This window comes from Diadema antillarum, unplaced genomic scaffold (assembly GCF_040938485.1).
Source record: "Diadema antillarum isolate AM-2024a unplaced genomic scaffold, OU_Dant_1.0 seq00000288_RagTag, whole genome shotgun sequence".
NCBI lineage: Eukaryota > Metazoa > Echinodermata > Echinoidea > Diadematoida > Diadematidae > Diadema > Diadema antillarum.
The window spans coordinates 140,746-168,556 of record NW_027271315.1 but is presented as its reverse complement, the minus strand read 5'-3'; the positions used below and the strand labels follow the sequence as shown (position 1 = coordinate 168,556).

Below are 27,811 nucleotides of genomic sequence, written 5' to 3'. Positions count from 1 at the left end.
TATAGATTAATGACCAATAGGTAATACAGCACTGCACAAAACGGTTACAGTTCTTTATTCTGACGGTGTTTTAAGTCGGAGGTTAGTTACTCCGAAGGTATGTTATTCCGAAGGTTCGTTGATCCGAATATAAAGTAAGGTTCGTAATTCCAAACATTTGTTAGTACGCACCTTCTTTCCATTTTCGGATTAACGAACCCTGGGAATAACGAACCTTACTTCATTTTCTAATTAACGAACCTTCGGAATAATGAACCTTGTTCCATTTTTGTATTAATGAACCTTCGAAACAACGAATCGTTATTCATTTTCGGATTAACAACCCGTCGGAATGACGAACCTTCGGAAGAAGGCCACAAATGTTCGAATTAACGAAACCTTATTTCATCTTTGGATTAACGAATATCTAGGTATAAAGAGTTTGTGTGTTTCGGAATGACGAACCTTCGGAATAACGAACCTTATATCATTTTCGGATTAACGAATGTTCAGAATAACGAACATTACCCCATAAAACGTTATAACCATTCAAACACACACACACACACACACACACACACACACACGCACACACACACACACACACAAACATACCGTCTTTACATAGTTTGCTTGTGGAAACTTTGATCAAAGAGTTCTTGATATGGCATCAATATATATATATATAGGTGATGTTTGGGGCAAAAGGGCAATAATTCAAAAAGATTAATTTCACATGTATTGTTTCCCTTATATGCTTGGAAGTGGGCCAGTTAGTAAGCTGGAGCTCAAACGAAGCACGTTAAACACAATTAACGAGAGACAGATCAAAATATCGTTGTATTTAAATGAAGCACGTGTGCTAATTTTATTTACACTCAAGTTGGAAATCCAGAAAATGCTACGTTAAAAAGAAAGAATACCTGGGCTCTGGCAAACCAAATATTATAATATCTTTAATGATATGTTTAAACAGACTCATTAAAATGCTAGAAGAATTAAAATGCTAGAAGAGTCCGTAAAGCAACAGCATCTGTCGACAAAAGTTAACTAAGGACGTCATTCATTTACAAAATTTGTATTTTTCTTTTTCCTCTGGGATAACCTTGTCATTATACAGAGCAGTGTAAAATTGGCGAAGAAATATTCAAAGATATTCTTAGGTAAAGATTTTTTTTTTTTTGGAAATCTCTGTGATACAGGGTTAACAGGCAAAGCAGAAAGCATTAAAGAGGGCTATATTTACACTCATTTTCATATGTTTTAATGCAGCAGTGATATCATTCGCAATTATTCGTCAAGAAAATTATATCAGGCAATGATACCTTCAATTGTTTTGTGTAAAAATAAACGTTTATAGCAATTATGGCATTCTCCTGTAACACTCCTCTACTACCATTAATCACATATCAGAACAATATAATCGTATGCAAGCAAATTCTAATTTGATTTTTTTTTAAAATTTTGAATAGAGACGATATGTGTTAAATCATTTAAAGAGTCTTGACTAAGCAAACGAAATATTTGGCGGTTGTAATTATCTCTCTTTACTTAAGCTTTTGTACAAAGTCAAATTCTGCTTCAATGAAAAATGTTATGCATCTGAAAAATAACAAAGATAACAAACTGTCAACCACTATACTAGAAATAGCTTGTTTGTTTATTTTTTGAAGTAATGAAAGGTACAATGATGTAAAATTCTCCCTAAGAAATACAGGAGCGATCTTTAGTCAGTGTATGAAAATAATCTATTAAACTTAAAAAGTTCAAATGTGGAATTTGCATTGATATAATACAAAAGAAAAACGTACATTACTAAACAATATCTAGTTTCTTCTCACAGCGTCATAATGCACTGAAAATTTGACTAAAAAATAAAACAAAAAATAAAATGAAATAAAACACGCCACGAAGAACTTTCAGTAAATCATGTCAAGTTTATATCTACCAGGGCTTTCTGAAAGAAAAAAAAGACCGGGAAGAAACAAACCCCAAAGCGCAGCAACCCCCCTCCTCCCCCTCCCCCCCCCCCAAAAAAAAAGAGGAAAAAAAAGAAAAAAATGTGTTCATGTTATTTACAATCCAAACAATAAGTTCTCAAAAGGAACATATTTGGCACAGGCAGTTTGCAGGCTCCTTGACAGTCACTTCATGGGAGAATCCCGGGACCTTGGCCTGGCGTATGTGGTCTCGGCAGTTCGTCACCACCACTCTCCGAACTACCATCTCATGCTCCCGACAACAGCGGCACTTCTGCAGAATCATGGCAAGGGACAGAGAGACAGAGAGACAGACAGACAGAAACACCGTCAGATAGACAAACAGACAGCTATAATATGTATTCGCCAGCTGCTATAGCCAGTCAGACGGTACTTCATTAAAATTCACGCGTATTTTGCTCAAAGGAAGCAACGCGTGGGAAAATCTTTTCTGGCCCTTAGTTATGTACGCGGGACACCATCTCACTCCAATTCAAAATATTGATATGGCATCTCAAATCGCAAACATTTCAAATTACTTGTCCTTTCTTTTGCCAGTGGAAAGACATTTTCTCTATTATCATCAAGAAAATAGAGAATCTTGAATCTTGAAACCGAATTAGGTACTGATAAATTTCATTCTATCAAAGCCCGATGACAGTGATAAAAAGAAGATTAAACGATGTTTCTGTCATGCATACATTTTTTGTTTAAGTTTCAAATCCTGGCTTCCGTTTCATCAAGGACTTTTCTCATAAGACAAAGTTATGAGAGACTTCATTAAATGGATTTTACTTTTCTTTGAAAGTCTCTCATAGCTATATACATATTAGTGACTTTGGCCATTCTGAGATTTATGTAGAGACTTTTATGTGATAACTTCATGAAACGGATCCCTGGAGAGTATTGTAAGTGAAACATATATTTCGCGGAAAAAAAAAGAATGTTAAAGACTTTCATTGGATTTATGTATCACCCATCTAACATAAATTGACTGATATTTTCAACGTATATCTCAAAACTGAGAGAGGAAACAAAAATATGGTTGATATGTGGTTTCACTATTGGCATGCATGTTTATGATTACATAGAAATGGCACAGTACAGGCACGTAGAAATGCACATTCGCAAGTATCCGTCAATCACCCAGTCACATACCGTGAATTGTTCTTGCTGTTTTTGCTTTCGCGTTGTTTTCAGAATGGACGCTAACCAGTCTTAGCTCATTTCAAAAAATGGAGATGGAGAGAGAAGTAGGGGGAAAAAATGCCGCCCTTTAGCAGGTGATTTCTGCTTGGATTTTCCGCGACGACGATTCAGTTATCGACTCTTGAGGAAGGCAGTCACGACACGGCTAGGCGCAAGGGTTGTCTTTCTCCAAGATACGTTTCCTTATTGAAAGGTCTACTGGTGAACATACTCCTTTTCTCCCTCCTTTTGTTTTTGTTTTTTTTTTTCTGTCTTGATTCATTCCTAATCTCTTACTCTTTCTCCTGTCTCGCTGTCTCTCGCCTCTCTTCCCTCTCTTTCTTTTAACCTCCAGTCTGTCTTTTTTGCAGTTCCTCTGCTTGTTGATTTACTCTTTAGAGTTGATATTTTTTTCCTATTCATCGACTGCATTGCGACGCAGAGGGGAAAAAGAAATACATCGTGGCTTAACATTGCTTAACCCTGTCATTGCCGAAGGCAAGTGCAGTGAGTATGATATCAGTGGGTGTTCCAAAGTGGTGTTCGTAAGCGGGTTCATGGTTAGACGAACGCACCTGTGTCGCTGACCCCTCCCCTCCCCGTTTGTCTGTCAAAAAGACCTTCAAAGAGTTTTATTTTGAATAGTGCATTGGAAGGATTAGATTAGAATTTTCGGCCTAACCTAACACCATATAGCAGGGACAAGATTTCTCATTTATACGCTTTCAGGTATTTCACCTTTGCTTTTAGTGCCTGGCTAACATAAGTATTATGTTACTCCTGTAAAAGTAGTTAAATGACTGAATACATCTTATTCTTCTTTATCCGACATAGGCCCTAAGTGTAAACTGCTTAATTACTGTGCTCAATGATTTCTTTTTAATCCCAAACATTTGAAGCTGTAACACATCTTTTAAAAGGAAATGTCAATCGACGTAATTGCATTTAGACTTAGATAGGCCTAGTCCGTCACATTTTGTTCAGGGAAAAGGATTTTGCCACAAGACCCATTCATGAATGCGTACAGGGATTCAATTGTCACGAGTATACTGCTTTATTTCATTTTATTTTGCATTCTTTTGCGATCTTTTGTTTTCCCTCTCCCAATGTCCATCGATCTTCTTCCTTTCTGTTGTGACAGTCACCTAGAGTAAGTCAATCTTTGGTCAGTCAAGATCGCTACTAAACAGTATACTCTCCATGAATTGAAGTTAAAAACGAGAAAAAAATATCTCCGTATGAATATAAGAATAGAACTTTAAGACAAAGAGTGCTTGTCATTTCCAAATCGTTTTCCTCTTCGTGGAACAGAATTGATATGATAGGCGTTGTTGCTAAGGAGCATGATAGATTAAGAAAATTGAGGTGTGGTGGGAAAAAAGCGGAAGAAATCGCAAGTTGGCTTTTCTCATTCAAAATCTACTTTTAAATGAGAAAAGCCATTTCACGCCATTGCTGGAGCGCGTAAATATAATAAGTAAGAAAAGGATTTCGTATTGTTTGTTCTTATTTCACCAAATCAGCCCATACCATTACTTGTGATTTCAGCCGCCACTTGCCTTTTGTTCATTTACAATCGAAACGTTTGACATGTTTGAAGAAAAAGAAAAGAAAGGGAAGATAACATTGCAATACTTTCAGACAGAAAGGTACCAGAAATTATTAACGAACGACAATTTTAAAAAGTAAAGAGTAAAGATTGCCCTAGTTTTAGTTCTTATAATCAGAATGTCATATACCTATATATCTGCGTATAAAGCGTTGGCAATGCTCTTTGCTAAACCCCTACTTAAAAAAAAGCAAAACAGTCCAGTTATCGACAAATTCAGAAACATTAAAGGTCAATATTGTTGTTTCGCCTTACGCACAAGGGGCAGAGACTGCTATTATTATTCCAAGACAGATTTCCCTTGTGATTGCCCTATGAGCGGCATGCAAAAAGGGAAATTACCTCCGTAGACGAAACGAAATAAAGGCAGTCAAGGGAAGCATATTGAGAGCGCCGATTCTTATTACTTCAAGTTATTTTTTTTTTCAAATAATCGTTTGTGTCTAATACATGCACGCACTCTCTAGGGCATCATACCGGAATCATGTCCATAGTGCATCACCCTTTTGAGTATCTTAGTTTCCAGTGTTTGTCATTTTTTCTTATTCTTTCTGTCAATTATTTGTGTTTTTTATTCTATAAAGAGATAGACGACTTCGTATAAGGACTTATCAGATTGCCTGGCACTTCACCAGCTTATTTTAACGCAATTGTAATCCTTTGCAGATTATTGCTAGTCAAGTTTGCGTGCATTATATGCAACATCTACATAACTTTTTACTCCCTATTGACATTTTGTTTAACACTTAGAAAAACCTCATCAGTAAAGGAGAGGTCGCGTTCCTTGCCCCCTCACCCCCCCCCCCCCCCGTCATGAGGACATTCAGGTTAAATAAAACAAAAACACTATAAAGATGTGACCCTGTATCATAACACCAACAAAAAGTCGCCAGACATGGATTTTCGGTTAAGAACAGATTCTGTATAAAGAGCAGACTTTAAGCTTTAAAATGATGTATAATTCAATTCAAATGGAATTTTCTTAATCTATCCTAATATTGGAAAGAAAGCACACACTCTGGAAGGTGTGAACTGAGAAAAGAGGCTCTGAAGTACAGGATCTATGCAAGTGCTTAATATTTACCAAGCCATGCTAGCTGTGCGATAAATGGAACAAAAACACAAACAAACAGGATGTTAACCTCTGGAGCAACAACAATGAAGGGATTAAGCTGAAATTGAGCATCTTTTATTAACACATTCTGTACATGATTAATGTCAACTTTCAAAGCAGTAGCATCATTCTCTTTTAAAGTTATTGGAGTTGAAAGTGAAGAGTGTGGACTGGGTTTTTAAGAAATGAAAAGAGGACTCTATGAGAAATACCTAATCACACTATTCTACCAAAACATGTTCGAGAAAAGCAGCTAAAAACACAAGTTCCTGCTCGTTTTATATGATCCCAAAGTTTAGTATAGTGTAGAAGAAGACTTGCTCTTTCAGAAAATATGAAAAACTCAATATTGGCTGGGATGACCCATTTCACCTATTTTCAGTCCTAACATAAAATCAGTGCGTGCGATTTTTTGTTACTTTTGTGGTGCACGGTCACATATTTATGATATCCTATCTCCTCTGCTTTGCGTTTGAATGTGTCCCCTATATGTGTTTGCTGTTTGTTAGTCTGTCTGTTTGTTTGTTTTTTCGCATGTGGATTACATGAACAGAACCCAGAAACAAGGCTAAAAGATCAAGGCTATTATGTTTTACTTTGCGTTGTACAATCAGCTCGACTTCGCCACATTCTGGTTTCGTTTTGCTCCCTTATTTTTACTTATTTGCATCCCCTTCTTAAGTGTAAAACAGCTGATGCAGAGACCACCTCCTAGGAGGTTGAGGAGAGTGAGGTGTGTCAGGCGTGACATTAATGATCACATCTCTACCGAAGCCTCGCGAACCAATCATCAATAGGGTGAACATAAAATAAGGTTAAAGGTTGCCTACCATCTGACCATTACGAGCGCATTCTGGTTTGATGACTGACCTATGGCACTTGCCTACAAAATACTGATCGCGTCGCAACCTTCACCAGCCCATAGTGACAATAACATCTATGATCTGGAGTATTGTATACGCAATAGTTGCCGATGTTGACTGTGCATGACGTAAGCTTTGCGTCAGTTCGTCGGGCTACGAGCGTTGAATAAACGAATCGTATACGAGATGAGACGTCACCTTAAACTCTTTGCAATTGAGAAATTGTAATAGCTAAATGATGTGGTTATCATTAAATGGTAGCAGATACAACAATCACAGGGATGATGATAATAATAATGATGATGATGATGATGATGATAATTATGATGATGACGATGATGATGATGTTGATGATGATGATGGAGCTATACTGATACAAAATATAGGTGTTATAAAAAACATTTCCCACTTTTGATGCTTAATAGTTCGAAAACTATAACATATCAGATAAAACTATCATCGTACATATGTAATAGCTGAATAGTGTACAATTTAGTTGGAGGTGACTTGAATATAATAACCTATAATATAAACTGGGTTCAAGAATGTAGCCAATTGGAAGCGCTGAAATGAGTCACGTGTGCGTGTATCAATTTCTCACTAAACATGCTTGGCCTGACGTCACAATATTTACACTAGCAGTGCGCACTCAATCAGTTGTTACAAGTGCGTCGCGCGCTACTATACGCGCTGTCAATCTTGTAAACAACTTCTAGTTCGGGCTGCCGGCCGGCCTTTCTTGTGTGCATAACATGTGTGGCATACGTATACTCTTATACGTACAGTACTTAATGTGCGGGATTTCCGAGAGCGACGTGCGTAAATGTTTGGGACGAACATCGACGAGTGCTACATGTAGCTGACTGGTATTGACCCACAAAAGTACGTGAAATTGCTGTTAGTTTTCGACCCATTTTATCAAACAAATGATGCACAGGATTATTTCGTGGCGTTAGTGGAGATGCAGCTCACTCTCGGGTATTTACAATGTAGTGCATGTTTCACAATTGTAAATACCCTCGAGTGCGCTACATCTCCACTAACGCACTCTATCCTGTGCATCATTTGTATATTAGTTTCATGAAATCCATGATTAACTTTAAAGTTAGGTTCCAGATATTTCAACCCTCTGTACAAAACCTGAACTTTACACAGGAACTAATGATGTGTGTGTGAGTGTGTACTTACAATGACCCTGAAGAATGGACATGGATACCACCTATGTTCAGAGCTCTGCTCTAAGGCACATGAATGCTTAATTATTTATGATGGATTGCCCTGGCCACTGCTAGTCTGAATTCTTGGCAAAGGGTGAAATGCATACACATGAAAAAAGTAAGCACATGTTTCCATGTGCTTGCGTACACCACATTTCAGATCGAAAAAAGACTAGCTGTGATAGTGGAATTCCTCATGAATAGATAATGAACATTCCAATCCTGGTCATTGTTCAGGACCATTTTCTGGATATCAACTACACACTCCAATACACACCAATTGACTTCTGTGCAAAGTTAAAGTTTTGTACAAACTGTTGAAAATAGAGTAAAATCTGAAACCTAACTGAAAAATTAATGTTTAATTCAATGAAAGTGAATCATGCTGTCATTGTAAAATTACCTGCAACAAAATTGCACACTATTCAACTATTACTCATACCAATGCCAGTGTTATCTGATATATAGTTTTTGAACTATTAAGAATCAAAAGTGGGAAATGTTTTTTTTTTGTAACACCTGTACAACAGATAAGATGATCACAATAATGTTAATACTTCTACTACTGCTGCTACAGGTATATATACATAATTGTATATATACCTCTGTGTGTGTATGTGTGTGTATATGTATGGAGTGAGCCAATGTATGAAGGATGAATGCATTCTCATACTGAATGAATGCAACTATCGTACATCCCTCTGAATATGCTTTCAGATGACCGATTTCTTAGACTGCATAGCACCTGCAAGATTTAGGTTGTCTTTGTACAATTTCGGCTATGGTTAGGTTTGACAAACTTGTCAACACAAGATACAATGTATCATGACAAAAGCGAGGAACCTATCATGAAAATATATTCGCTTACTAAGAGTGATGTTCTGACCTTTTCACCTTAACCTGATAAGTCATTGCTTCCGACAACTGATAACTCCCTTCAAAAGAAGTATTTGACTTTTTATTGTATACTGAGTATATTTTTATACATTCCATTCCTAAACCGAATTTAAAGGTTCTTAAACTTTCTTTGAGGGCCAAGCATCCCCCGTCTTGTCCCTAAGCCATCATGTATATGCACCTGGTAATTTAAAAAGAGTAGATATAGATTAGATTTGTTTTTTCAGGGATGTCACGTTTTCAACCTTTGCTTTTTTGTTTCAGTCCCTGTAACCCAATCGAACCTTAAGTAATAGAAAATTAGAGTTATATTACTGCCTGATATTATACTGATTTGTTTCACGAGTTCAAAATGAACACTTAGTTTCATCCCAATAGTTTATGTAATTTATATATTTTCTTAGTAAAATTTTGTTCATGAAAAAGTTGCAGAACCAATGAATGAAATGTTATGAAATTTTTCACAGACAGTGCCAGAAGTATGATGCAAGCCATATTGCAAGGCATATCCGCTAGTCGCTGGCATCTAAATTCTGTTCCATAAAATAATCAAAAGGTGTTCTGATGTTGGAGCAGATCAGCTAAGGAATGACCGGCTTACGTATATTTCAAGTAATGTTTATGCTATTATCTACCAAGTGGAGATTTCATGGTATTCACAAATAGAAGGTTATGTGATGTAAGGTCACGTTGGAAAAAAAAGAAAGAATATGAAGGAGATTTTGATACAAGCTTCCAAAATATTCTATCAAGGATAATCTTGTGTATGGAAATAGAAAACACGTAAAATGATATTCACGATTTTTTCTTCATTCAATCGACATTCCGGCCAGTTCATTTTCAGGGTAAAGGAATCTTTTGTGACGGACTGGCTCGCGGGAGGCAAAAGAGCATGCACTCAGCTTCCTTATTAGCCAGACCTTCACCCACAAAAGGAACAACACCCTTTTGGTCGGAGCGCGGCGCTTTCGCGGTTTTGTTATCGTCGGATATGTTGGCTCGGTAGCTGATCATTCTTTCACGCCCTGCCGGAATTTCGACGCGAAGTCTGCAAGAGAATAACACCGTTTATGTCACGTTGTCGCCAACCGTGTGTCAAACCATAATACTCGGTGTGACTGGAGTTTCCTTGGCGCTGGTCTAGGGTGAACGACCAGGGCTTGAAAGCTAGCTGCCCCTCTCTTCCCTTCCATGAAACAACAACAACAACATCAACAACAACAAGAAACAAAACAAAACAAAACAAAACATCCCCCCAAAAACCCAAACAAATTAAACGTCAAATATAACAACAACAATAACAACTATCAAATAAAAGCGAAACAACAAAAACAACGATAACAAGAGAATACAAACGAACATGCCTGTGCGGGAGATGCGTTATTGAAATATTGCTCGTCTAAGCGACATACTCCTACTCTGTGTTAGCAATTCATATATTATTTTCTTTCCACTGCTATTGCGATACTCTGTTATTGCCATGGTCTCAGATTTCTCGAGTAGTGGCGTTTTGGAAGATGGGTTTCCTTTTTGTCCGATTATTTCCGGGATATATTTCAAGGCACAGCGAAATCTCAGTTATTGATGTAGCACATAAATATGGAACAATTTGTCGCTAAAATTGAGTGTCGATTTCATTTACTTTTTTTTTTAATCTGATTCTATAAGTTGGCGAGAAAGCCGAGTCTAATAAATCGGGGCATGAATATTGTGAAGACGAAATTTATCGATATGAAATTGTAAAATCTTGGTTACAAAGTTTATCAGATTTCGATCAATAGGGCTTGGCAATGCTGTTTGGGCGAGAACGTCATTGTTGCATCTATTCAATAATGTTAGCATAATAATTTCGTTCAATGGCCTCGACTACAGAAAAAGAAAACATCTAAACATTGTTTTTTATTTCGTAATGCGTAAACACGCATGTGTATGCCTGGGCATGCGTGAAAAACCGAAGTGAGATAACACATTTTCAAAGATATTGATGCAATTACGCCACATGCCTCAATACGTCTGACGGTTTGCATGAACCCAAAGCGATTTGTTACATTATTCATTCAGTTCTTTATCATAGATCCATCCATGAAAAATTCCGAACATGAAGGGAGCCGTGACGTCATCTATGACCTTCCTAATTCTTACCTATTCGTCCGTTGATTTCCCTAATACATATCCCCAGGGAAATTAATGAGATCCAAATAACACTGGGCGCTGACGAAAATTGGCAATGGTTTGTCTGCCACTACCACCATTACAATGATACCAGCAGTGATGGCTTTGTCTAACACAATATGTGTGGTTGATTACACTGATTTTTATCATTACAATCTTTTTAATTGTATCGGAAAACTGTGTAATATAAAAATAATATGATTTGATTTGAAATGAATTAAATTCGAACCAGTCCCTGTCACATAAGATCGCTTTGTTTTATTTTGTTTCGTTCTTTTTTAGTTTTCTATATATATTATTTTCTTTCTGGATATATTAAATATCCAATTAGGGTAACAAATATAGAAATAAAGTATACAAACAAAGTGCAAGATGCCAGTCAATATTGGGGGTCGACAATTCGGTATTGTTAGTTGCTTGTATTATCATTGGGGCAAGTATCTTGACGTGTTTTTAAGGCAGCAGTCTTATAAGATAACATATTCACAAAGACACGGATGATAAAGAAACTGCATTACGGATAACTGGATACCGTCAGCATACGGTCAATATTTTCCAATCCTTTTGAATGCATATACAATATTTCAAATAGATGCAATAAGCATTCACGCATGTAAATCATTTCATTCCTTGATTAGTTGTTGTTGTTGCTGCTGTTATTAGGAAAAACTTTGACTCCAACTCTGACATAAAATTGATCGGGGAATTTACTCTGATTTAATGTAAGGACGACAAACACAAAAAAGGTGTTAGCAGAGTTGTAGGGGATTTTTTTTTTAATCTTATTCATGTGATCGATGTGATATCCATTAAAACTCATATAGGGGCCTATTCATATAGAAGACGTTGCAAGTATTGATTGATTTTGTTCGCGTTTATTTCACTGGCAGAGTTATAAGTGGATTTTTTTTTTTGGTACTGTCTTTCTTTTCTTTTTTTTTTCACTCCTGAGCTGGCATCTGTCTCAGCTTGTCTCTATTTTTCGCATTTCTCACATTTTCCTTTTAGTCTCTGCCATATTTACCTTGCGGACCGGCGGAACGTATATTCACAACGTCTTCACGTCGATTCGGGAGATGGGAGACAGGTGGAAACTGTAGCCACTCCACTAATTGATCCTCCTTTATGCGCGCAGACAAAAGAAGGTGCCTTTTTGAGGAACGTTCATGATAACAAAAAGCTCGCCGCTCGTGGTACTATAGAGCATTCCTCTGCAGACCCCGCCAACTTCATTGCACACACTCGCGCGCGTTCGAAAGGTCTCCATGATGGCGTTCAAACAATGTTCTTCGGTGAATCGTATCCTTCGACTTCATACAATTTGAGGTTTAGAATAGGCAAGCGCCTATTTCATCTCCGGTTTGGTCGCAGTTGGTGCTTTCGTTGCTGTTCATGTTACGGGTTGTTTTGCGGAAGGAATTACGTGGGATGATGCTATTTACGTCGGGGCATCCTTTCTTTCTTTCTTTCTCTTGTTTTTTCACACCACAATCTCTTCCTCCTTTCATGCTTCATTTTCTTTCACCCCTCCTATTCTTGGATGTTTTAAACCCATATTTCCCATTTCAGGTGTTTGATGTTCTGTTGTTTGTCACAGACATAACCTCTATGGACAGTCGAGACATGCTTTTTTACGACTCGATGACGTAAAAAGAGTGAGATATCAGGATTTTCGACTGTGCACCCAAGAGTTAAAGGCTAAAAAACATCTGTCCAGGTGAGAGAAAAACCAAAAGTATCAATAATGACGATTTTGTTTTGTTACTTTTTTTATTTATTCATTTTCTTTTGTCCAAACGATAAGCAATACACTGCTCGAGATGTAGAATGTGTAATTCCAACACCTGCAAGAAGAACTTTGTTAGAAAATATGCAAGGAACTTTTTAGCCGACGCACCTTGTCGAAGCCGTGCTGTAAGACCGTTGGCGAAATCTGAGACCGACATCGCCCCTCGCACTGGTTGACTTGGATCTGTTCCCGACACCGCAGCGTCCGCTGCATGGTCTCGTCGAAGACCTCGACGTCCACCGTCGTGACCCCGTGCGAGAGTTCGCACACCTCTCCGTTGGCCAGGGAGCTGACCTTTGAGATGCGACCGGCTCCGCACATGAGGACAAGAAGGAGAACCAACATGGCGGCTAGCCACAGCTCCGCAACCCTCCGCTCGACCTATAGCCAATGACAGTTTATGATTATGATTATATACTTTCTGTTCTAAAACATAAAAATCAGTACGATCAAGAATCTTAAAAGCTGAACGAAACCAAGAAAGTAAAATATACTGGTAATGCAAGGGGAGTTCCTAACACGCTTTATTTTCTGAGGGAATAGCCAACCGAGATCTCCACTGATATCTGGTGAAAGAAGAATACAACTAGAGATAAATAAGAATTATACATTTCAAGACGTCAAGAAAGAGAAACTGTTATCAAACGCTGAACATCACAATAACCGATAACACACACAGACACACATACATACACATATCAAACACACACACACACACACACACACACACACACATTTTTCCTCAGGAATGCATTGAAACACAAGCTAAACGTTTTTTTCTGTCCGTTTTCCAATTATCCGTTACGATCTCAATACAGTATACCGCACGAACACATTATGTCAAACCGAATTTCCATACACTTGTTCCGATTTGTAAATTTAAAGACATTTGTAAGAATCTCAATTGCAATCGTCTTAAGTGGTTTATCAATCATAGCCGCAGGAGTTGTGAGGGTTGGCTGTGGTGACCTCAAACAGCATCCAATTAGTCAAAAACCCTAGAATGAATCTCTGTATTGAACTCTCTTAAACAGTACTCTTAAGTACACAGAACGATGAAGCAACTATCAGAAATAAAAAACAAACCCACATAATCATCATGAACATAATATAGCCTACATAATTCCCGGGGTATACAAGTATTACCCAATACCCACCGAGCAGCGAGTGATCAAATCCACAACAACAGCAAACACACAAATGACAAAAACTGTAAAAGGTAAGATACGGTGAAAGTGGAGGAAGATAAGCAGAGTAAATATATATATATATATATATATATATATATATATATATATATATATATATATATTATGTAGGTGAAATATAGGTGAATAAGTAATCAATTATGATAATTGTTGACGTGACATGAAACTGAATAAGTATCTTTCCTCGAAAATATGATAAAGTAATACATAGTTTTTTTTCCTTCAGGAAAAACAAGACTGAAGACTTGTTTATCGTTTTTTTTTTCTTCCTGTAGGTCTGTAAGAGTAAGTACGCATACGGTTATTGTCTAGTGTCGTCACACTCACACACTTCATCATAGACAAGCTGATAAAATGTAAACCGATTTTCACATTACACATGGAACAACCACCATACATCATTCTCCGTGGGGCGCCAAGTATAAATGTAGAGGGAACTTTTTGACTCGTCAGAGTGGGAGGCTCTTTAACAGGTCGGGAGCTTCCTAAACTCCATACTACATTACACGTTATTAACGAGCGAGATCAGTTACCAATCGCTGCATCTAATGTGTTTTCTGTCGAATACCATCGCAAATATCTTCAGAACCTTCCGGGCGAAATGTGTGCATTATATCCAAGTAGTCGGTGAACATATACTTATAATAATATAATACATTAAGATGACCATACAATTTGGAAAAAAATAAATAAATGGAAAATTTGAGGTTGACATGCATTATTTACTGAGTTGGTACAGAATTTGCCTGGTGAATCTCAAAATGTATTGACGCAACCAATTCAAAGAATAAGTCATACTCAGAGTCAATTCAGTGATTACGCTAAGCATCTGATAAGGAAGCGAGAATACCAAACTTTGTCATTAAACTCTTAAAAAAAGTAACGATGTGTTGATTTATTGAAAATAAACATAAAAATAATTATGTATACATGTAGCAATAAAAAGTTCCAAACTGCCATGATAATAAACGTTGCCCAATTCTCGCCACCCAACTCATCGACTCCCCACTTAAGCCTTGCCAAAAATGCATGCATACTCATGCATTCATAAACATATGAACACGAACACACACACACACACACACGCACACACACACGCACATACACACACACATTATTCGTACAATAGATTAGGAGAGTCCCACCTCCCTGGACAAATGTGCATGTTCAAATATGTATGTACATGTGTGTGCGTGTGTGTGTGTGTGCGTGTGTGTGTGTGTGTGTAAATGTAAGTGCGGTGAAGGATGTTAGTTTGTAATTGCATCAGCGAAAAGGTTCAGTTCAGTTCAAATTTATTTCATATTTCCATTTTGTCAATGATGAGATTACAAAATTATTGACAGCAAAACAAGAATACAAAATATATACAATCATGTCTTTTGATTGTAGAAGAAAAAGAAAAAGAAATATACTTGACACAAATGTACATGGTCATATCGTGTGAAAATGTCACTAGTAAGTAAAAGAAATATGATGGGGCCTACATAAAAGCTTTAAAGCTTGTAAAACTGTAGGTTCCCGAGTTCATAGGCATATAATTTTACACGGAGAACGGCTATGTTTGTCTTGACCAACTAAAATTACACCAGTACAAAAAATCGAAAGGTAATAGTCATAACAAGAATTCTTGGCTCTGTTACGAAAAGACTAAATGCATAAAATTTTCACATGAAAAAAAAATACCCTGGAAATATGGATTTGAAATCATAGAAAAGTCGCTGCTAGGTCTGTGGCCTTGTATACATCTGTATCCTATTCATTCGTGATCTTCGCATGGATAGGAAAATGCGATTATATACGATGAAAAACTTCGAAGCATATTTGTCACTAAGAAAAAAAAAACGTGTCCAGTATTAGACCGGGCTCCCGTAGGCTTCACAAGTGCAAAATATAACAAGAGAAGTATAGAGAGACAAAGAGACAGAGAGAGAGATATAGACATGTATTGATAGATAAGCTAGGAGAGAAAAAAAAACAGATGAGAGAAGGAAGGAAAGAGAAAGGTGGACTGATGATATGGGAAGGAAGAAATATATCTTATTAATTTTCTATATGAACCCTTAATAATAAAGGTGTCTGCAGTCGCTTCTGAATGAAAAACCTAAATGTCTTTTTAACTTCGAATATATATATATATATATATATATATATGCTCGAAATACTAATATATTATGCTTGTTTGTGCCATATCAAGTATAAAACTATCTTTTAAAAATACATTGAAACTAATTTCTTTTCTTTCTCCCATCCGGACGATTGCTAATCATGTCATCAATCATTAGCAGCACCCACGTATCAATATGTATATGCATGGACATACATACACTCGTACGTACACACACACACACACACACACACACACACACACGTGTATATATATATATATATATATGTAAATATATATATAAATATATATATATATATATATAACCATTTCATGTTAATCCTTTTTAACCGTTGCTGTGAGGAAAACGGAAAATGAAAAAAGAACACACAAACAAATCTCTTACTTTGTTGCACTCAGATCGACGACTGAAATGACCAAATTATGCAAGGAGACTGACTAAATTTTCCTTGGCTGACTCTCGATGAGTTAATCTGGCCTCCTCGTCCAATGTGATGCAATAACACGCCTATATCTAACGCATCAGATGTTCGACCGTATTTCGTCGGCTACGCACATAGTCTCTATATCCACCACCATGTAGATGAAGACGAAATGCTAGACGACGTCAATTACTATCGGGTTTAAGGTCGGATATACTTCTCATCTTCTTTAGCTCAATCGGAGACTCTCATGCAGTAACACCAATAATCCTTATCTGATTATGAGATCTTGCATCAACGGTCAGTTAACACAATCGGTCGCTTTACCAAGGCGTGGAGTCAATCGGACAAATTCCGCAGGAGGCGCCAATACCTCTATGTCACCTCCTTGGATCCTTGAATAAACATCGGGCAAATTGTGCGGGATGGTTACCTTCCCCGCGCCAACGTGATTTGCCCTATTTGCAGAATTATGACAGGTGTATGCATACCAATGTGCCCCGTGGGCCAACGCTAAAAGAGGAAACAAACACTCACAAACAAACAAACAGCAGACGAAGTCGAATCATTCACGGGATTACAACACTCTTATAAACAACGGTAGACTCTCCTTCAGCGTTTAGTTGGGGCCTCTAGCCTATTAGCCATGCAGCGCCCCGCCGATCTTCGAAGGTGGAAGTCACGTGTCGCTTGTCAGTCCTCATTGATGATCCTCTATCTACCGGCAAGAAAAGATCGCAAGACTCGTTTCCAGATCTGTTCCCGTCACTAGACGAATGATGGCACTAGTTAAGAGCGCCCTACCCCACTACCCACGCGAAAGCGAGACCTGGCACTCCGCTCCTCCCGTTCACTAAAAGGTAAAGGCACAGCGACACAATGAATGAATCTCCTTAAACATTCCGTAATCCGACATTTCTCGAGGAACGCGCCCGAAACACAAATTACATGAATCATGTAATTGTCACGGTCGTACGTGAGTTAGGACGAACCTAAAGTACGGTCTTATTTTATCCTGCTCTCTCCCTTTTCTTCTTGTCCCGTTCTTTTTTTTTTCTTTTCCTTTTTCGAGAAACTCACTGTGTTTGCTTCATGCCCAAGGTTTGACCTCAATTTTCTGTTTCGTTCCACGGTCTTCCTGGCATCGATCGACCTTCTTAATTTCTGCTCCGCTGCGTTCAAAGGAATAGTCTGGGACAATTAAAAGCCGCAACAAAAAAAAAAAGGAAAAAAAAATCGGGCTGTTTGTTTTTGTTCGAGGGAGTTCAATGACTAACCCTTCATTCAGGCGTTATGATTCATAATGCGTCCCTTTAAAAGAAAAATTACCATCTGGTTTGGTATCGTTTTTCCCTGTACCTCTCTTCGTTGGGTTTTCTGTCTGTCTCTCTGTCTTTACTTTCCGTTGTTGTTAGGGTTTTTTGTTTACTTCTTTATCTGCTGTTTAAAAAGTCCCAGTTTATTCCAGTTTGTCGTCACACCGATCTATCTCTTCTTTCTCATTCTTGTAAATTCTGATTCTTGTCATACTCGCCGATGTTTTGCATCACTTTCAGCCTTTTTCATTCTTTAAATGATATTATTCTTTGTGCCATTTATTCTCGCTCGGTTTTTCCTTCTTCTTTTTTTTTTCCATCCTCTCTCCGTCTGCCACTGTTCGTGTCACCGGAACATTCTTCCACGGCCAGCTCCCTTTCCTGCTACCAAGTCGGATGTAGACATTTCTCATTAGCAACCAGGGATCATTAACCAGAAGCTGGCAAGTTTCCAGAGGTCACGGCCAAAACTTAGCGAGGACCTACAAGGTTGATTTGTCTCGACTGTGAAACATAATCTTTCTATGTAGAATGCTACAGAGATTCAGTTCGTCTACTTTCAGAGTACCTCTAATGCCCCCCCCCCCCCGTACGAATAAGCGCGACAAGAAGCAGCCACGCCACAATATCAGAGTTCTAAACACACACACACACACACACACACACACACACACACACACACACACGCACACACACAACGGAACAATAAAAACAGAACCAACTCAAGTAAATAAAGAAAATCAACGAACAACGAGAAGTGATAATGTTGTAAGACCTCTCATCACGGGAAAGGATAGTCACATTTTATAGCCTTGCGAACTGATATTGATAAAGATGTGCATGAATTGATATTTGCAATACAGTCAACCTAGCCTAGGTCGAATCCGAAGCGCACAACCGACTTGCACCACTGAATTTACACGTTTATATTTCATCCCGGTAGAATATTTCTTCGAGTTTGCCAATTTTTCGACTTGTGCCACTTCGACTTCGCTCAGGCGACTTTGGAGATGTTGATTGTATTGCATACAAATTAAGAATAAATCAAACGTAAGGATACAAAGATAATGTATATATTCATATAGTGGTACATATTTAAAACGTATATATATATATATAATATATATATTACATATATCATAATATGCATCTCACTGAATATTTTCCTTTTCCTACACAGTAATTCAATGTGTCGTTGACTGAACAGGTAAATAAGACATTTTCGATAGTAAGAAAGGGACTGTGCTTGAATAATCATGATTATGCGGCCTTTTTATTACGCTCTGTGAAAAATATTTACCAATCAGCTAAATTAATCTTTTGATAAACAAATTATTGAAAGTTTAGTGATGGTTTTAGAAAGAAATAAAAAAGAAAATAGGCAGTAATTGTCATAAAAAATAATCAGTGAAATCAGCTTTGCCCCTTATTATAGATAACATTGAAGTCTGCACTAATTTCAGTGAAGATGAACAGGGTAAAATAGGTAGTGATGTATCAGCCATCGCGTATTTCCATATCAAACTCGCCGAGAAAAGAAACCTCATTTTTGTCTACTTTTTCGCCACGGCATGGTAAACAACTATATCGAGATATCTCATATCAGATTTATATCAAGATATGATAAATCAGAGTTGGCGCAACTTGACATTATGAAGAGCGTGTCTGCATTTATTGTGATGTCAAAATGTATGCCCAAAAGGAAAAGGACCCTTTTAATGGTAGTATCAATTATATTTGCGAAGTTCAAGGTTGCCCCGATCGGTTTCCGTCGACGAAGCTTCACCTCGTGGACATTTCCTCCAAGTCCTAACATCAAAATTATATTCCCAAGTCTTTTAACTACATAGTTTAGGCTCGCTTTAATTGTGTAGGTTCGTAGTAGCGAGTGTTTCAATCAAAACGGTATCTGAGAAGCGACCAGAATATACGTAGTGAGTCTTTAATGGATATCATCAGTTATCCAAAACGGTCACACACGTAAAGACCGTATGGCTTTTGATGCCACCGCGCTCTATGCCTTTGTGTGAGATCCGCCTGAACTTTTGCGGTATCAATTATTGGTTAAATAGGGAATATGGCAATATTTAGAATTATAGTGCTTGCAGTTCGAATCTAGCCGGCTGTGTGTCGGTTTTGTGTATCATTATCATGATGACACATATTACCTTTTATTCCTTCATCTCAATTGTTTCCAACGAGTGAAATATACAAACCTTTCATGTGCTGTTTTATTTTTTCCCGGTTTTTCATGCCTTTCCCTTGCCTTTTTTATCTACATAATTCTATTCCTCAAAGACGCGAGAGTAAATTAAAATATCTGTGTTTATTCACACATCCCTTCAAATTTCATAATCTCACATTTACCTAACGAACACGACCACTTTGTCTTCAGGTGAGTGTTAAAAAAGGAAACTTTTTTTTTTTTTACTTGTCGTTATAACAAAAAAGTTTGATATTTTGAACTAAGGTAAAACGAAATCGCAAAAATCTTTGGATTCATCCCAGTCGATAACGATAACGCATGGGTGCTTTGGACTGAAATCCTGCGCAGGCAAAACTATACCTTGCAACGAAATAAAAAATACGAAACTTTGGTGAGGCCTAGAAAAGCAAGACAACAAAATATTATAAAACAAAACAATACAAAAACTGACAACATGGGTCACTCTCCCTGTTGATTTGAGCATCAGGCATATTCAAAATAAGCGCTTGTACTACTTCTACAAGGCTTTCCATGATATGGGGCAATTTCCAATATATTGATGTAGGAACTCATGCTACTTGAATTGAAACTTATGACGGTCCTTGCTGAGAAATCAACATTCATTTATCAATTTATGTATCGATATAGTCATTTATTTATGTACTCTTCTGTACATTTGCCTTGTTGGTTTGTAAGTTGTGTTCCTTGGCACTCTTTTCTTTTCGAAAGCACACTTGAGTGTCAGCGACTCAGAGTGCAAAGGGTCATAAGTGTCAATGAACCTCACAGAATGTGTTTTTTAATGTCGTATGCGTCACAAACAGTCCACAGACAGACAGACACACAACCACAGACACATGCAAATGCACATTGATAATACTAAAGAGTTTGGACCGCCAACCATGACTGGATGCTACATTCAGGTCCATCCTAAAGTTGGTGCTGCAGTACTAGCTCACCCTGCCAGCATTTCGTAGCCAATAATCACGCCATGTGTAATGGTGTTGAAACGGGATCCAACACAGCTTTTTCCCGCGCATACTAGTAGTTCAGATCGAATTATTAAATCAGCGCGCTCGAGTCAGCCACATTGGATCCCAATGAAGCGCTAACGTGAGTCAGTCGTGTACTTGTTCTCAGATCTTTTTTTTTCTGTAATGCCAGTTTCTGTTGGTGTTTGCCTGTGATGTTGTGTGTGCGCATGTGTGTGTTTTAAAGTCGAAACAAAGTTACGAACAGATCTTTACCTAAACAACACAAGGGCAAACAGTATCGATGAATTCTCAATTTTCGATCGCTGAATATCTTTCCCCCAAATTGCAACACATAAGGAGCTATAGAAAACTCGATTAATTAAAAACAGAAGAAAATTATTTGAATTATGTTTCAGATTGCTCAGTGCACAACAGTTTAATAAGTCATGCAATCAAACTGAATATAGATCCAAGAGTGTCCACGCGAATCCGCTTGTACTTTTGGACAATGTGTCAAAGTTTGGTTATCCGGTGGTGCTGAGCAAGATAAATCAATGCAAATTATCAGCGCTGTCATATGCAACTAGTTATTCTATATTCATACGACATGTGGAAATACAACGCATTCATATATGACCATTCACATTCCAATACTAATGATATACATGCATGCGATAGAATCGCGCTAATCCTAACTCCTTGCTAGTAAGTTCCGCCTATTTACACGACGTATCGATATAAGAGCAGTCACGCACGAATATTCGTCGTATATCGAAACGACGCTCAGTTCACCGTTTCCATGTATGGTGTATACGCATGCGACGTATCAATATACGGGCATTCAGAGACAACAAAATGTCCTATATCCATACGTCCTTATCCTTACGAGAACGCTCTAGTCCGAAAGGTACTGATTCAGGACAATGGTAATTTACCACATGCAGCACGAGCTAGGACAGTATAATGTCAATATGTCGGACTCGTCTCGCAACGGTATGGACATTTACTTCCGTCTAATTCAACGTTTTCTAGTATACTTCAACAAATACATAGATTCAGTTTTCATGTGTCTATTAAAATGTTCGTTTATTGAAACGTCGTATGGATAGACGTCGTATATCAAAATGATGTTCTGAGCATTGTTTAGATGTACGACGTGTATTCATACGTTGTTTTCCGTGTCGTATGTGTGGGCGGGTCTTATTCGCGGCGCTCGCCAGGGTTAGCGCGAACTACTAGATGAATGCACCACTGATACTGCCATACGACTAGCGTTTATCGGGATGTTGTGTCTAAATAATTCCATGTATCAATATACAAATGATGCACGAGACAAGAGTAGATCGGTGAGAACTGGATGCATGAGGTTAACTTTGGAACTGTTTAAGTGGGTTTCAGACCAAAGTTAAACGAGAGCATCCAGTTCTCATTGTGCATCATTCGTGTTATATAATGGGCCCGCAAATCTATGAAATACAACCCGTTTTTCCCCATGATGCGTTAGGCACACCAACAACACTATACAAGGCTTAAGCCATGCATTTGGATTTTACCGGACTCATGGCCATGCGTTCGGATTTTACCGGACGCATGGCTCATTGAGAATCAGTACAAATCCATGCATGACAATTGACCAATCAGATTACAGAGATTCTAAAGCCCATTTCATGATATACGTTGTAGCCTACATCCATACGTCATGTGAATAAACGATAGCTCGGTGTGAATTGTATTTTATTCATAAGTTGTATCCATAAACGACTTATGGATATACCATAACTGGGTGTGTCTGAACGCGGCCTTAGAATACAAACTAAAACTTGTTATTTCAAAAAGATATAAAAGTCAGCGTGATATGGGAAAACACAAGGACCCACCTAAAATTGAAGCATGTAAACTGAATTTAACCGTCCATAATTTCATTGTTTCATACATATCGTATTGGATTGATCTCACATCGGTATGCTAAACCACCCAATTATCTTCTTTTGTGGATTACCCGTCGGATCGTGTCACAATAATTGCAATCACCGTTTCTATCTTACTTCATAAAGCATCATTGCGGTTTGGATCCTATTTGATTGTATTGGAAATTTCCATTAAAAAAAACCCAACAACCAACAAAACAAAACAGTTGAGGGTTGCATGGCGGCAATACGGAATGTAACGGGTTACTAGTACTTTGTTCTTAGCAGCAGGTACGTAATCTGGACTACTTTGCAATCTACAACTTGTGAAATTATCGTTTATCATTTTCAGATCTGTAGGGGTGTGGTTACGATATAGAAACTCCACGGTAAAAACCGTGTTTATTGATATTCGTTACTGTTTCATTTGATGTAAAATGAAAACCAATCCCTGTCTACAGGAACTCAGTCACGTCAGTGGGAAAATACAAATGCAAAGGCATGAGATATAGTCGGATTCAGAGATTACCAGATCTGTCGCAGTGTCGATCTCTGGCCTTTTAGAAGATGAAAAGCTTTGTAAGAGCTTAGGACACATGGAAAATAGGACAAATGTCTGCAAAAATGGATAAAAGACTCTGCAAACTTTTACGCGCGAAATTTTCCATCACCCTGTCTCCATGTCGGCAGCGCCATGGTGCGTGTCGAGTGATGGGGCCGCAACGCACACCCTTGCCTACGTGGGAACCAAAACATTGTAGTAAAACGCGCGCTCCTTCTGCAGACGACAACGCGACCTTTGGCCGTCCATTGACGCAATCGGAATTGTGGCGAGCGACTTTTCCAGATGTCTTTACACACGTTAGGAATGCCTAACCCTGTGCCTGCTTTTTAGGTGAGCGGACGAGAGGAACTCGTAACCAACGCCCCATTGCCTGAGTTTCTGGACTTTTTATTATCATTATTAAAGGAACATGGATGGAGCTTCACGTTCCTTTCGGGTAAATCATTTCTAGCTGCCTATGGTTCATTCCCTACGATTCTCACACAAGTCTTTAGACGAGTGTTCCACGATTGTTAAAGGGGTGCCGTTTGCTGCTTGACCGAGGACGTCCCTGCTTTGAAAACTACAACCACACCAAGAACAGCAACTTCCCCGTTCTCTACGATTGACAGAGACCAGGGAGGTGAGACGAACATCTCACCTCCCTGCAGAGACCAAAGCTGAAATGCAAAGTGACTGGCACACCCCCTTTTTTTTGGGGGGGGGGGGGGGGAAACGTCAAGTCTCTTTCGAAACAGCACGAACATCAAAACCATAATGTTACAAGTGGAACTTGCGGGCGGACGCGAAAGAGGGTTATTTCATGTCATGCGCAAATCGCTTGAATCAGACATAATCGATAGTGATCAGTCAAGCAGTGACGAACGATTCAATTAATTGATTTCTGTCGGAAGATTTACAGACACTTCTGACAATGACTGAGAGAGTTGGGACGTAGTGCAAAACACCAAAGCAATATCAAACAAAGCAAGCAAAGAGGAAAATGTCTTTTACGTTTCAGTTCTGACATTTTGCCAGCAAAACATTCTTACTGTGCCTTTCACGTGCTGGTACGTGTATTTGGGACAGTGCCATATTTATCGAAGGCAAATGGGTCGGACATGAAAGACACATTAAAGGCGAAATGTGTGGATTAACCTTCACGCCAGACGATACTATTTTGGCACCAAGCCAATGAACCGGCGAAGTAGCGGCTGTAAAATCGTTTAACATCTCATTCAGACGATAGTATCTTAGCGGGCTGGAGTGGCGTACAGGTACATACACTACAGGGTCAAGGTTGTAACGTGTCTAACCCTCAGGTACAAGTATGTCTGGACTCTGGTACCGTTCCAAACTGTCTGGGAAGTGCTTATGCAAGATGGCATTTTTTCCCTATCGGTGTGTGGTCCAAAAGGAACAGGAAATAAGTTAAACACATTTAATGGCGCGTAGAAAGCCATTCCTTGCCGTCGTTAGGAGCATCATTCATTACGCATGCTAAAGGCTTACACGCAAGAATCATTCTTAACGAACATAATTCACTATTGATCGGCCATCGTTTAGACGGCCCAGAGGCTGCATTAACGTGTCATTTCACTCAGTTATTTCATTAAAGGGGATAACGGCTGCAAACTGATCGTGAGAAAGTTGTGACATTTACAAACGCGATTGCCGCATGTCACGACATCAGGGGCGTAATTCACTATTTCAAAAAACAGCTAAATGCCTGTTTTGTGTAGACGTCGACGTGAATGTTGTCTGGCATTCAGACAGTACGTTTCTTCTTTACGAAATGATTCCATCCTCCCCCCCCCCCCCCCCAAAGAAAAAAGAGAGAAAATAGCTTAAATAAAAAAAAAAGAACTTTGATTGCCAACTTGAGTATCGCACGCTGTTGATTAAATCGCCTCCGGGCAGCTTGTAGACAACGAGATGAATTCCTAAAGCTGAACAGATTACAGCGGAAAACTTTGTATGAGTTTTCCTTGCTTCCTTGCAGGGTTATTTTTTTCGTCACTTTGTTTTTGTTTCTTTTGGCATTGAAGTCACACTGCTGCCAATGCGAAAGACATGTTGCTGAGAGTGTCCTTAACGCAAGGCAGATTCTAGTAACACACAAGGCATGCAGGTATCAAATACATGAACATGATTGGCCGAGGCTCTCAACCAATCGTGGCACAACTAACCGCCCACACGAACAAATCTTCACATGAGTGTACAAACACACATCAATCACGTGTTTATTTACGTGACGTATCAACATACCCTCATCACTTTCCAAACGATTGCGTATGTATGTTTGTATGCATGTTTACATCATAATAAAGATAACGTGTATACAAAAAGATGACTAACGGTTCATCAGTACTTTAATGCTATGCCAAGTTTCACGCACCGCACGGCAGATAGCCGCACCAAAATGTATTACGTGTATAAGTGTGCGGGTGTGTGTGTGTGTTTGTGTGTGTGTATACGTGTGTGCGTTTATATGTGTTTGTAGACAAGTAAAGAAAAAACTAAACATGCAAAGAAAAGCAAAAATCTATCAGCTGACCCGTAACAAAGTAGCGAGGGGATGGCCTCTACCACCAGTCTACCAGTCTCGAGATTTGATGGCGTCATGCCTGAAAGATTCGCGTCACTTGCGTCACACTTTGTATTTCGTGCAAGGCTTCTTATTGGCAAGGCCGCGGCCATCGAAATCAACATTCTCTACAATGCAGACCTTTGACGGAGGTAGATGACGTCACACACGAGCCGAGCACTCTCAACATGGCGCCACCACGTTTACATTTACTCATGTGGGGACACTCGTGTAGAGCGAACTTTTGTTGGGAGAAACATGGTTTTGAAACCGTGTTTTGTGATTTAGATTTTGCAGTAAACGGTAATCGTGATTACAAATACGGTTTGGAAAATGCAAGCGTGATTTAAAACACGGTTTATATGACGTCATAGTTGCGCGCGCCCTGTTTGAGCAATCTAATTGCTAACGGACAAGCTGTACATAATGAGATGCACAATGGCACAGTCCGAGCGAGCCAGAAACACGCGAGGTATAAATTCTTATAAACCCTACTCTGTCAAACCATGTTTCAAAACCGTATTTCAAAACCTTGTTTTAAAAATCGTGTTTCTCTGTGCGTAGATTATTCTAAACGCAGCCTTACTACTGTAGTGCTTAGTACTGCGCGTCCCACAGTAGACAGTCATTCAGTGAAAATGACATGAAAGAGAATATCCAGCAGCGTATAACATCATCGGTGCAGGAGCCTCAGATTCTTCTGAGAGTCAAGATTAGTTGCTCAAGACAACAAAAACCACAAAATAGTATCAAAGGTTGACGTTGTATTTTTCATTAATATTACCTTATCTTAATTATGGAATTTTAGCATGGGGTAGTGCCCATCAAACTTTAATAGATAAATTGTGACCCTGCACCTCAAAACAAACAAAAAGTCGCCAGAGATGAATTTTCAGTTAAGACCATATTCTGAAAGAGCAGACTTTAAGCTTTAAAATGATGTATAACTCAAATCAAATGGATTCTCCTAACCTATCTAAATATTGGAAAGAAAGCACAAACTGAGGAAAAGTGTGAACTGAGAAAAGAGGCTCTGAAATACAGTGTCTATTCAAGCGCTTAATCTTAACCAAATCGTGCTGGCTGTGCGATGAATGGGACAAAAAACAGGAAGTAAACCACCAGAGTAACAACAATGAAGAGATTATCAGATTAAACTGAAATTAAACATGTCTCATTAACACATTCTGTCCATAATTAATGCCAACTTTCAAAGCAGTAGCACTATCCTTTCAAGAGTTATTAGAGTTGAAAGTGAAGAGTGTGGACAAGGTTTTTCAGAAATGAAAAAGGGATTCTAAAGACACACCTAATCACACTATTCTACCAAAAAAGTTCGAGATAAACTGCTAAAAAACACACTTTCCTGCCCGTTTTATGAAACCAAATTTTAGCATAATATAAAAGAAGACCCGCTCTTTCAGAAAATATGAAAAAGTCAAGTTCGGCTAGGTTGACCCATTTCACTTATTTTCAGTCCTCACGCAAAATCAGTGTGTGCGACTTTATGTTCGTTTTGAGGTGCACGGTCACAATTATTGTCCCCGCCGAACGAGTTCGAGCAGGGGACTATGAAACGGGCTCCGTACGTGTGTGTGTCCGTGTGTGTGTCCGTCCGTGTGTCCGTCCGTGTGTCCGTGTGTCCGTATGTCCGTGTGTGCGTCCGTGTGTGATCAAAATCTTCAATTTGCTACTTCTCTGTCATTTATGAG

The 27,811-nt window shown here is 38.6% G+C and overlaps 1 protein-coding gene across 1 annotated transcript in view; it reads right to left on the bottom strand.

The window, feature by feature from the left end:
- Positions 1-2,076: 2,076 nt before the first annotated feature.
- The window catches only part of LOC139730041 (partner of bursicon-like), a 48,445-nt gene continuing 22,710 nt past the window's right edge, over positions 2,077-27,811 (bottom strand). Inside the window, exons 2-3 of the mRNA XM_071640954.1 lie at positions 12,916-13,188; positions 2,077-2,232 (exon numbers count right to left, since the gene is read on the bottom strand). Of these exons, the coding sequence (XP_071497055.1) occupies positions 2,077-2,232; positions 12,916-13,188 (429 nt within the window). The remainder of the gene's footprint in view (positions 2,233-12,915; positions 13,189-27,811) is intronic.